The sequence below is a fragment of the Rattus norvegicus genome, chromosome 8 (genome assembly GCF_021556685.1).
Source record: "Rattus norvegicus strain SHRSP/BbbUtx chromosome 8, alternate assembly SHRSP_T2T, whole genome shotgun sequence".
NCBI classification, from domain to species: domain Eukaryota; kingdom Metazoa; phylum Chordata; class Mammalia; order Rodentia; family Muridae; genus Rattus; species Rattus norvegicus.
In genome coordinates, this window is record NC_141541.1 from 114,010,514 (window position 1) to 114,022,671 (window position 12,158).

Sequence of the window (12,158 nt, forward strand, 5' to 3'; positions counted from 1 at the left end):
GTTTTTCTTTTTACGTTGACCGTGAATCTCACTCTGTAGACTAGGCTGGCCCCGAACTCGGAGGGAAGCACATCTCACTTGGGAGACAGCACATTTCAAATACACCTAATTAAACATGGCGGGTGGCCCGAGAGGTTTAGGGGTTTAAATAAACTCAGGTTAGATATTCTTGGCAAGAATGTTTCAGGAGAGATAGCACACTTCCCCCTTGCACTAGGTCGGGAGCCCCCATAATATTTATGTACCATTCTAAGCAATGTCGTTCGGTCTCCTAGATAGATATTTGGTAAATTTTCTACTATAAAACAGTTTCCCCATCCCATCCTTCGAGACCTAAAAAGTAATCTTTATTTCCGTGGTACCAGGGATAATCCTTGTGGGAGCCGGTTATTATGTCACAGGTTACAAGCTAGTAATGGCACCATGACAGTTAACATGTGGGATTTACAACAGAAATTAGTTTTTTAAAAAACGTCCTTTCTCTTAGTATTCAGAGAGCAGGGGATCCGCTCGGACATTTCCCAGAGTGGGATGAGCCCTGGTGGGGTAGGCGGGCAGGAAGAGCTAGGAGCGGCTAGAGATGGATCAGATATTGTACTCGGGGAGGTAGGGCTTCCTGCTGAAGACAATCAATTCCAAGACTTCAGATGTGTGACTTAATCATTGCGTAAAAATCCTGCACAGACTTGCCTATTTAACAGACAGGGTTTTGTTTTGTTTTTGTTTTTGTTTTTTCCAAGCTGTAATTCACAAACAGAGGCTCCTGCCACCTCGCTGTACCTCATCGAGGGGGCTTTGACGGTCACTGCATCTCAGCTGAAGGGGAAAAGGAAAGTGGAGACCATTCACCCCTTAATGACATTAACCTCAAAGCGAAACATATCATTTCTACTTGAACTTCATGTAATAAAAACAAAACAACACAAGTTAAATAGGTCCTCCTAGAAGCAAAAGATGGTCCTTAATGAACAGCAACTCTCAGGGCGGAAAAAAATCTCTTTTCTACACAAGAGAACATTCGGGGCTTGTTGCTTCGAGGAATATGTGTGGCTACTGGCTAGAGAACGGACCCGTGCTTGCTGGCTCTTTTAAATTTTATTCATAAATGTCGTACAGGATTATCCTTGGAGTCCAATTGCCACCATTTTCAGGAGTTCTGGACTTGTGAAGGAGGAAAAAAGAAGATCATCGCAGCGGGGCCTGTTGTCTGTCAATGTTCCCTCATGGAAGGAAGGGGCAGGGTGGGCCATGGGACCCTCACCTGAGTGTTTACCTGGCCTTCCCAACCCTTATTGCATAGTGTATATACTGGGAGGGGGCTGAAGGATGCAGGTAGGGAAAGATAAGAGCAGGGTTCCAACTATACTGTGTGGGGAAGCCGACATCCCTGCAGGATGCAGGTCTTACACTGTAGCTATTCTAAGGTCACCTCCTGTAGGTGACCCCTCACCCACGGGCTTTCTAAATAAGCCTAATAAACTCACTGGCCCCCTGTGGGGAACTTTGGCAGAATCGAACCTCAGTTTGGCATTAAGACCTTAGGAAGAGGGGTAGACACTGTTCATACCTCTCCCAGGAAAGGAGTCTTTAGCAACAATTTAGCAAAATTGTAACATGCAACTTTAATTTTTAATTCTTTTCGAAACACCACTAAACGAATTACCTGCATCAGGACAAATTTATTGAGGTATTTTTGTACTTTTTAGAAAGATGTTTAAAGCATCTACATACATGGTGTAAGTTAGAAATCTACATACAGAGTTAAACTCTTCCCTGGTAATGGGTGTGCTTGTAATACTTTCTATAGGTATGGCAGATGCCCCTAGTCCCAGAATTCACACTTTTATCCTTAGTGGTCACAAACCCGATGAAAATAATACAACAATTCGTCTTTTAAATGTAGATGCATAGGTGTTGAAGAGGCCTTGAACAAGAACACAGCAGGTCTAGAGGGATAGGATACCTTATGCAAACAATGACCTCCACATCCAGTGATTTCAAAGGTGGGAAATGCTGAGAAAGTGCACGGCCCCTAAGAGGGGTGCGGCCACTATTCTTGGTTGTCAACTTGGCTGTACCTGGAACTGACTAAACCCCCATAATGACTGGGCGTATTTGGGGGGGGGAAGCAGGAAGATCCACTTCTAATCCAGATCTTTTGAGGTGAGAAGACCCACCTCTAACCTGGGTCAAGTCTTCTGCTGGTAGCTTATATAAAGGAAACAGAAGAAGGAGGCCTCTCTCTTTGACTGCGTGGTCTCAATGTCTCTAGCAAGTCTATTCCTTCACTGGCATTACAACCTACTTCTTCAGGATTCTGGTGTATGTGGAAGAGGAACTGAGGCGTCCAGCCTTGTGGAATGACCATCTCCTGGATTCTTGGAACTTCCATTGCTAGAGAGTCAGGATTGGACCAACCGGACCACAGCCTGTAAGCCATTCTAATACCCCCCTTTACGTGTGTGTGTGTGTGTGTGTGTGTGTGTGTGTGTGTGTGTGTGTGTATTGAGAATCACACTCACCCCCTCTTCCCCTCTCCCAGAGCCACCTCTCTCTCTATACCCCACTCCCAACTTCACACCCCTTTTTTCTTCCTTTGTAACCCACGGAGTCCAATCTGTGCTGCCAGTATGGTTTTTCCTAGTACTGTTTCTCTGTTGGAGAGGCGTATAAAGCATTTACACACGATATGCATGAGTCAGAAATGTAGTTGCGATGTTAAAATATCTTCTGGCTTCCCACATAAGCATGAGCAACAGTCAGGGTTGGAGGGGGCACATACTTAAAAAAAAAATGGACTCTCCCTCCCCCAGAAGCCATCAGCTGCCCATAAGGTGAAGCTCAGAACGAAGATGCACTTCTAGAATACTACAAACATCGGTGTCTTATGAGTCTACTCCTGTGGGTATTTTTAGACAGGGTCTCACAAGGGAGCGCTGGCTGGGTTAGAACTCACAGAGATCCACTGCCCTGTGCTGGGATTAAAGGCTTGGGCCACCACACCCAGCACTATAGTTATATATTTTAAAAGATTACTCTAGGACTAATCTTATCCGTAGTAAAGCCTTGCATAATCCTCAAACTACTGAAAACTAAATAGTAATTTAATACGTAAGAAGGTTCAGAAGACCAAAATAACACAGGTAGTTGGTATATGGTAACTATATCGTATGACGTAAGAAAGGAGGATGGATCACTGCTGGAGTTTTTGGGTAACCTAGACAACCTCTCCTCTTCCCCATTGGAGGTATACTTCAGTAATTTAAGGAAGCAAAAGGAAACCATAAAAGATTTAGAGAAATCATGAGAAACATAAAAATAATATTGGCTGGCGGAAGCCTTCCCTATGGAGGTGCCGAAATTTAAACACAGGGTGATGGGCTTTTCACTTTCACCCCGTTACATTAGCATAGCTTAGCACAGTCTCACCGGGAGCAAGTGATAATGGGGGAGGGGGTGTTCAAGGAAGAGAGATGGGGGAGAGGATTTTGGGGGAGAGGTGCAGGGAACCATGGAGTTGGCCCGGCCTAGCTACTTCAAGAGGCATGAGTCTTAGGTTTATCAGGTTAGTGTCCACAGCTCTTGGGGACCAGTGTGCCTTTCAGTTTCTGAGGTCAAGGAAGCTTAGCAGCTTGACAAGACAAGTTGGTCTTAGACCTTAATCTTGAGTACCCTGTACAGCTTGTAAACATCATTGTATCCTGGCAACAACAACTGTATTGATCCTGGCAATTGCAACAATATTCTGTTTCTGATAAAGTTATAAGAACTCTGACTGCTCTCAATAAAATCGCTACAGGCCTTGAGTGTTGCTGTGGACCCTGGTTTCATTCCTTCTGTGACCTTAGCCCATCAGGAAGGTATCAAGGATGACCAAACAACTTCCAGATTTATGGTTTGAGGAACCTAGTCAGCCATTGTGCTGTTTACTGTGATAAAGAGGATGATTTAAAGAAAAAATCAGCTTTGGATTAAAACCTTTTGTGTTTCTTGAATACGTAAAGAACTCTTTTTTATTTTTGAGATGGGGCATCGTGTATGTAGCCCAGGCCAAGGCTTATCTGGAACTTCTGATTCAAGCATATGTGCCTCTGAGCACTGAGGTTACAGTCACAAGCCACCATGCCTGGTCCCATATAAAGAATGCTTAAAATTTAAAATGTCTGGGGCTGGAGAGATGACTCAAGGTTGTCATTGATATTTGGTTTTGATTTTTTGAGACAGGCTTTCTCTGTGTAGCCCTGGTTGGCCTGGAATTCGCTCTATAGACCAGGCTGGCCTTGAAACTCACAGAGATCCACCCGCCTCTGCCTCCCAAGTGTGAGATTAAAGGCCTGCACCACTGTGAACATCTGGCTCAGAGGTTTATAGTACTTGTTCTTGCACAGGACCCGGGGTTGAGTCCCAACACCCATGTGGTGGCTAATACTCATTCTAACGTGTAATTCCAGTTCCAAGGACGCTGGTGCCTTCTTCTGACCTCCACAGGCACTGGCATGAAGGTGGTGCATATAAACACACGAAGCCAAAACATCCATACATATAAACCTGAAAACGTTTTAAAAACGTTTTAAAAGAAGTGAAGTTAATTAAATACAAAGTATTTACGATTTTATTCTGAGACTCCAGGGGGTGGCACTTAAGGTCCCAAGCATGCAAGGCAATCAAACAGGAAACTACATTTAAGACTTTGACAAAGGATTTAAATAGTCACCTTCCCAGGGAGGAGAAACAGATGGGCAACAGGTCCAGGAAGAGATGGGAAACATCATTAATCCTTGGGGAACTGCGAATCAAACCAAAAGGAGATGTCACTTTGTTCCTACTAAGATGGTCTATTAATGGAAAATGGATGACGTCATTGCCAGAAAGGACACAGAAGAATCAGGAGCCCCGTATTGTGCTGGTGGGGATGTAAGGATGGGTACTCTGTGGAAAAGAAGTTGGCAGTTTCTCAAAACGTTAAACTCAGGGCTCTGATATGAATACACATGTCATCTCCTTGGCATTTGTATTTGAAACACACCACAGTGTAAAGACTTACACACACATGTTCCTACAAGCTTTATTCCTGATAACCAAGAAGCAGACACAAATCCCATTTGCTGACAGACCAGATGACACAATGTAGCATTTCCACACAAGGGAATGCTTGGTAAGGAAAAGAAATGGAGCACCAAAAACCACAGCCATGATGACCTTCAACATTTGGCAAATGCAAAGAAATCAGACTATATGTTTTATTCTTCCTATTTGAAATGTCCAGAATAGGCAACGTCTTACAGAAACACAATGAAATGATTGCCTATTGCTGGGAGGCAAAGTGGCAGGGAGGGAGGGAGGGAAGGAAGGAGGGAGAAATGACAAGGGACTGCTCACAGCTTCAGGCTTTTCTTTGGTGAAACAGTCTGAAATGCAGAATACAACCTTGCCTTTAAAAATAAAGTGAATAAAAAATTAAAACCAGTTCATCTTGACACTTTGAAAAAATGTTTTTGACTTGATTTTTAAGAAAATCTTATACATGTATAATGTGATTACTGTCATCCCCCACTCCTAATAATCGATACTTTCTTTTTTTTAAATTTTTTTTTCGGAGCTGGGGACCGAACCCAGGGCCTTGCGCTTGCTAGGCAAGCGCTCTACCACTGAGCTAAATCCGCAACCCCTTAACCTATACTTTCAAACCTGTCTTTTTTTTTTTTTTTTTTTCTCAAGACCCACCAAGTTTAGGCAGTGAGTTTGGGACTATGGATTGGAGCCTGGTAGGCACTCAGTAGGGACTCAATTGAAGAAAGTGAGTGTTTCTCTCCTAGAATACATTAGAAGCCAAGAGTTTAGAGCGGTAGGGTGCATATCCTTCCCCAATAGCAGTTACTCCTGCTGTGAGGTCATGACTGGTTTGGCTCAGCCATACCCAGATAACTTGGGTGTGTATATACAAAATATGCACGCAGACAAACATACATGCATGCATACATACATACATACATACATTTTTGTGGAGAGAGGATCTCTCTTTATAGATAGGCTAGCCTCTAACAGAGAGCCACTGTCTCTATCTTCTGAGTAATGAGATTAAAGATTCCTGTCACCCCAATTGTGCACTTTTTAAACCGACGAACTTTATGATACATAAATTCTCACTCAATAAAGTTGCAATCCAACTTGTTTGGGGAACTAGGTTTTCTAAGTACGTGGGTAAGTTTTTTTAGAGCCAGCGGCCCCGGAGTCTAGTGAAGGAAAGCACCTTCAGCTTAGGGCAGTGAGGTCACGCCTCCTTCCCTTGTCTCCTAGCAACCGGCTTCCTACTGAACGCTTCCTCAAGTCTCCCTCCGTCACTTCCGTTCTCAACAGGAAGTGAAGTCAACCCAGCGGCTTTCCCGGGAGTTCAGCGTTCGCTGCAGGTGAAGTAGTCTTCCTGGACGGGTGCTGGCACTGTCCCCCGTCCAGGGCTGGCGCAAAGGCCCGGGGATCCGGGGACTCGAACACGCGCGGGCCCAGGGCGGCAGGGGAGGAGCCGCCAGCGAGGCTGCTGGTTGTCCGGAGTCCCGAGTATGCTTGCTCTCCCAGTTGTTCACCCCCAGCTCTAGATTTCGGACATTTCTGCGCTCCTCCCCCAACGACCCCAGGTCCTGTGTCTGAAAGGAAGACCCCTCACAGAAAACACTCTCCTCGCCGACTTCTGTTCACGCCCAAGCCCCTCAGCTCTGCCAAGACCTCCCTGGGATCTTTCAGCGACTTTTGAGTTGCCAGAGGCCTGGGGTAAATGTTTCCCTGAGTGCTAAACTGTGCGGTAGGGAGATAGTTCCTGCAAAATACGGGGTTAGGTAACTTGGGGCAGTGTGCATTTTGCCTTACTTTTCTTGAATGTCTCTGGCGGGGTTTCTTGTTGCAAACTGGGGGAGTTTGCCTTGGTTTCGGAGGAGGGAGACATCACCGCAAGGCGGCTGGAGGGGCCCAGTTGATGCTCATTTTATAGATCTGTCTGACCCAGGAATTAAATGACCCGTTTGTGTCATGTGATTCTTTCATTTAAGCGTTTAATGTGTTTCTTACCTGCAACTAAAATGTAGTTTTCTCGGGCAAGGACTGAGTCATCCGGTACCTTTGCGACTTCCAAAGTGTCAAACACTACTGAACAGTCAGGGTAAAGGTGCAGCCAGACTTTAAAATCTGAACATCAGTGAATACATGTTTCAACATTTTAGCTTAATGTTTAAGAGATCACGTTGGAATGGTGGGATCTCAGCACTTGGGAGGTGGAGGATAAAGGATCTGGAGTTCCAACCCCCTCCTGGGCTACACAAGACCTTATCTTAAAAACAAAAATTAAAACGTTGAAGGCATGCATATATTTAAACATGATTTAGTTACTGGAAAGGATGGCGTGAAGTAGCACCATCTTTTTAGATAAAAGTAATAAAACCTATTTAGGTAAATTTTTCTGAATTTACTTAGTAAATAATGATGCAACTGTCTTTTAGGAAAAGGCCAAATCATGGCAATTTCACTGTTTGTTTCTCTCCCTCTTCCCATCCTTTTATATAGGTATTGTGTGTTAACCTGCCAACCCAGGGGTGCCCATCATTATGGGAAACCAACTAGCTGGTATTGCTCCTTCCCAGATCCTGTCCGTAGAGAGCTACTTCTCAGACATCCATGACTTTGAATATGATAAGAGTCTGGGAAGTACTCGGTTTTTTAAAGTTGCTCGAGCGAAGCACCGGGAGGGCCTGGTGGTTGTGAAGGTCTTTGCAATCCAGGATCCCACGTTGCCTTTAACTAGTTATAAACAGGAGCTGGAGGAACTGAAAATCAGGCTCCATTCGGCCCAGAACTGCTTACCTTTCCAGAAAGCAGCAGAAAAAGCATCGGAGAAAGCGGCCATGCTGTTCAGGCAGTACGTGAGGGACAACCTCTACGACCGTATCAGTACCCGTCCCTTCTTAAATAACATCGAGAAGCGCTGGATCGCCTTCCAGATCCTGACAGCTGTGGACCAAGCACACAAGTCTGGAGTCCGCCACGGTGACATCAAGACAGAGAACGTGATGGTCACCAGTTGGAACTGGGTTCTCCTCACTGATTTTGCCAGTTTTAAGCCCACTTATCTTCCAGAGGACAACCCAGCAGATTTCAACTATTTCTTTGACACCTCGAGGAGGAGGACTTGCTACATCGCCCCTGAGCGTTTCGTGGATGGCGGTATGTTCGCCACCGAGTTAGAATACATGAGAGATCCCTCAACTCCTCTTGTCGACCTAAATAGCAATCAGAGAACACGGGGAGAGTTGAAGAGGGCCATGGACATCTTTTCAGCAGGTATGTGAGTCAGTCACTGACAAACAGAAATGTAGCTTTTTGTAAATTGACCGATTTTCAAAGGTTTCTTGCTGTACCCTCTTAAGACTGTTTCAGACAGATACATGATTTCCTCATTGGACTTGCTTCAGTGATGAGGAGATGCAAAATACTTCTCATTCATTTAAACAAATGAGAACATATACTTCGCAGTGCTGGTGGCACGCAAGGATGCTACGTGTCAGGTTTAAGAGAGAAAAAGTCTGTTTCACCTTGTGTTTGCTACGGTGGTGATCAGCCTAAGTCACTTTCACCTTGTGTTTGCTACGGTGGTGATCAGCCTAAGTCACTGTTATAGAAGCACATAGTTAAATAAGCCTCTGGGAGTGATAGGTGGAGAGGCAGTGTCAGAAAAGGCCTCCCCTAGAGAGGTGGTGTTCAAACTGAGGCCTACAGCGGGACTGGCGTTAGCTGTGGTGTATTTGTGATTGTGTGTGTGTGTGTGTGTGTGTGTGTGTGTGTGTGTGGTAGTTTGTTTCAGGCCGTGTGTGATGCTCCTATGAGGCGTCTTTTTAATATTGGTATTTATAGCTGTGCATTTACTCAAAATGCTTGTCGGATCCCACAGAGATTTGTTTGTGTCTGTTCATAGTGTGTGCGTGTGTTTGTGTGTATTTGTGTATATATGTGTGCACAGTGAACAGAACCCAAGGAACTACACCCAGTGTTGTCTCTGGCCTCCACACTGGTAAGTTCCCTGTCCACTCTTAATTATTTTGAGGCAGGGTCTCTCACTGGGCCGGGCGCTTACCTTGTAGACTTTGCTGGTCAGTGAACCCCAGAGATCATCCTAGCTCTGTCTTCAGCTCTGGAATTAGAAGCATGTACCATCCCACCCAGCTTTTTGATGTGGGTTCTGGGGTTTTAATTCAGGGCCTGGTTGTTGCAAAGCAAGCATTTTTCTGACTGAGCAGGTCCCCTGGCCCATAAAGGTTTTTGTTGTTTTGTTTTGTTTTTGTAAGCAGTTTTTAGACTGTTTTTGACACTCACCAGATGTAGCTCTTTGAACTTGGTAACAAGACCGCAGAGAAGCACAGGAGTCCTCATTACATTTTCTGGGCAAACGCACACAGCTGTGCTATGGAACTGCCCTTATCCCTTTGGCCCAGGAGGCTCTGCTGGAGTGCTTTATGGCCTGCTTGGGGATTCCTCCAAGTGCCTGAGGGCACAGTTCTTGAAGCCCACTCCAGAGTGTTGACAGGGGATGTTGGGGTCACCACTTTGCTGATGGCAGAAAATGGCTTTTTCTTTTCTTGCTACTCATGTTTGCAGGAGCCAATCTGCGAGGCCTAGGTCAAAAGGGCCCCTATAAGGTTTTTTATGCCGTGTGTGTGTGTGTGTGTGTGTGTGTGTGTGTGTGTGTGTGTGTGTGTGTGTGTGTGAGAGAGAGAGAGAGAGAGAGAGAGAGAGAGAGAGAGAGAGAGAGAGAGATTTCCCTTTGCTTTTCCTCTCAGCACTGGGAAGAGACCACAGACTCTCACCTAGCAGTCAGGCACTGCATCCCTGAGCTACATCACAGCCCTTGCTATGTTGTCCTGGCTGATCTTTACCTTGGAGCCACAGGAATGAACAGCATTCTCTCTTTTCCCAGGGTCCCTGGCCCCATTAATTATTTAGGAGACACCTTGCCTACTTTTCTGTTGCTGGGATAGAGCACCATGACCAAGTCGATTTTAAAAAGACATGTTTAATTTGGCCTTCAGTTCAGAGGGTAGAGTATGCATGCAGACCTCTGTGTGTTGGTTCCTCATCTTCTGAAGCTACCTGGATTCTGGCAGAGGGGTTTCCCTAAGGATGTTAATTCTGATTACTTCCCAGAGGCCTCACCTCTGACACCATTGTCAGATTAAGTTTTTCCATTATATCTCCCAGTGGGGATCAAATTCAACACAGGAAGCCTTGGCGTACACTGGAATTTTGTCTAACCCATAGTGTTGAGAGTCATTCTGTGGCTTAACTGAGGTCCTGTCTAGATAGTGCGGATTCTGTAGGCTCCTGAGAATTCTGCTGTCATAGGTAAGATGCTGCCATACTGATACTTGTTAGATCCGGTTGGTTTATAGTGTTGCTGAGAACTTCCATTTCTTGCTTACATATGATGGGTTAAATATTTTATATTACACTTAATTTATTTATTTTGACATTACACACACACACACACACACACACACACACACACACATACACACACACACACACACACAGTGGAAGAGAGCCTGTGAGGGAGTGTGCAAACAAGCACATAACCTTGGTATGTGCTTGGAGGTCAGAGGACAGCTTTCAGGAATGGGTTCTCTCCTTCCAGCCTGTGCGACTTGGAGACAAGTGCCTTTCCCCTCTGATGCATCTTACTGGCCTCAGCACTTGATTTTTTTTTCTTTCCCTTAAAAATAGCTGTTATTTGAAGTCCTTTATTTTGAAACTCACATTGTATAACTAGAAATTAACACATTTATTAAACGCTTATTCTGTATCAGAATTGCCGTAGTTGATAGGGACTTTCCAGTGCACAAAACGGGGAGGGGGAGGGGGGAAGGACACGGAGTTTGCATCTAGTGAGGACAGAGATAATGAACAGGCAGCCTAAGCTACGTGGCCCACCAGCTGGTACTGTGCAGGAAGTGGCCGTGAGGGAAAAGGATGAGCTGAGCTTCAGTGGCTCTTGAAGTCTCGTCTTGTTTGGTTTTTTCTGAGACAGGGTCTCTGTGTAGTCCTAGCTGTCTTGGAAGCTCAGTCTATAGATCAGGCTGGCCTCGAACTCACAGAGATGCACCTGCCGGTGCCGCCTTCCAACTACCGGGATTAAGGACGTGTACCGACTGCCATGCCCAGTGGCTCTGCCAGTTTTAAATAGGTAATTAAAGGATTTCCTGCTGGTTGGCAAAGACCTGACTAGTATTCACGAGTACTTAGGGTGGGTATTCTCAGCAGAGGGCCATCAGGTACAAAGGCTAAAAAGTAATTATTTAAGGATCTCTATGAGACTTGGTAAGTGTGAGTCATAGAGTAACTCAGTAAAATTGCTTTGTATGAAAAAATTGTTCTGCGTTTTTGGAAATGTAGGTACTTAAACATTCCTGGCTGAAGACTATGTTAGTGCAAACAGTTGAATTGTTTTCCCTTTTTTTTCCTAGTTTACTCCCACATTTTTTAGCACTTGATTTATGTTTGTAATACTCAACACTGCAAATGAGATTTGTTCACTGGTTATGTTCTGTCTTCTTAGAAGGGGTGCTTGGCTGAGGCGATTTTACCGCTTTGTGTTAGTAGCGCCTGTCACTGGTGGCACCTACTGCTTGTTTAGTGATGGGCAGATGCTGGTTAGCAGTTCTGAACGTGATGCTACAGTTTGTACCATAGGCTTTCTTAGGAGTGTTAAGCTCCTTGTTTGTGTGTGTGCATTTGAAGAAAGAGAGAGAGGGATGATTGGCTTCATACCCCTCCCTGCCGATCAAGCACTTGGACCTCTACATTGTAGAACACAGTAAAATTCAGTTGATTGGGGTTTTGCACTCTGAGTATTCTGATTTTTCTGAATTCTAATAAGCACTGACCATCTCTTCATCTCCCTCTAATGGAATTGTGTCTGATTTTCCAGGTTGCGTGATAGCCGAGCTCTTCACGGAAGGCGTGCCGTTGTTCGATCTCTCACAACTGTTGGCATACAGAAATGGACATTTTTTCCCTGAGCAAGTGCTAAATAAAATCGAAGATCGCAGTATCAGAGAATTGGTAACTATGCTACAAATATGGGCCATACAGTTTGAATTGACCGTCCTAGCTGGTCTGAACTC

The 12,158-nt window shown here is 44.9% G+C and overlaps 1 protein-coding gene across 2 annotated transcripts in view; it reads left to right on the forward strand.

Annotated features, from left to right (window-relative positions):
• Positions 1 to 6,370: 6,370 nt before the first annotated feature.
• Positions 6,371 to 12,158, forward strand: part of Pik3r4 (phosphoinositide-3-kinase, regulatory subunit 4) — a 49,680-nt gene continuing 43,892 nt past the window's right edge. The window contains 3 exon segments of one of the 2 annotated variants that reach the window (NM_001401214.1): positions 6,371 to 6,765; positions 7,552 to 8,325; positions 11,963 to 12,096. In NM_001401214.1, the coding sequence (NP_001388143.1) occupies positions 7,593 to 8,325; positions 11,963 to 12,096 (867 nt within the window). In that variant the 5' untranslated portion in view covers positions 6,371 to 6,765; positions 7,552 to 7,592. 2 annotated transcript variants of the gene reach the window in all.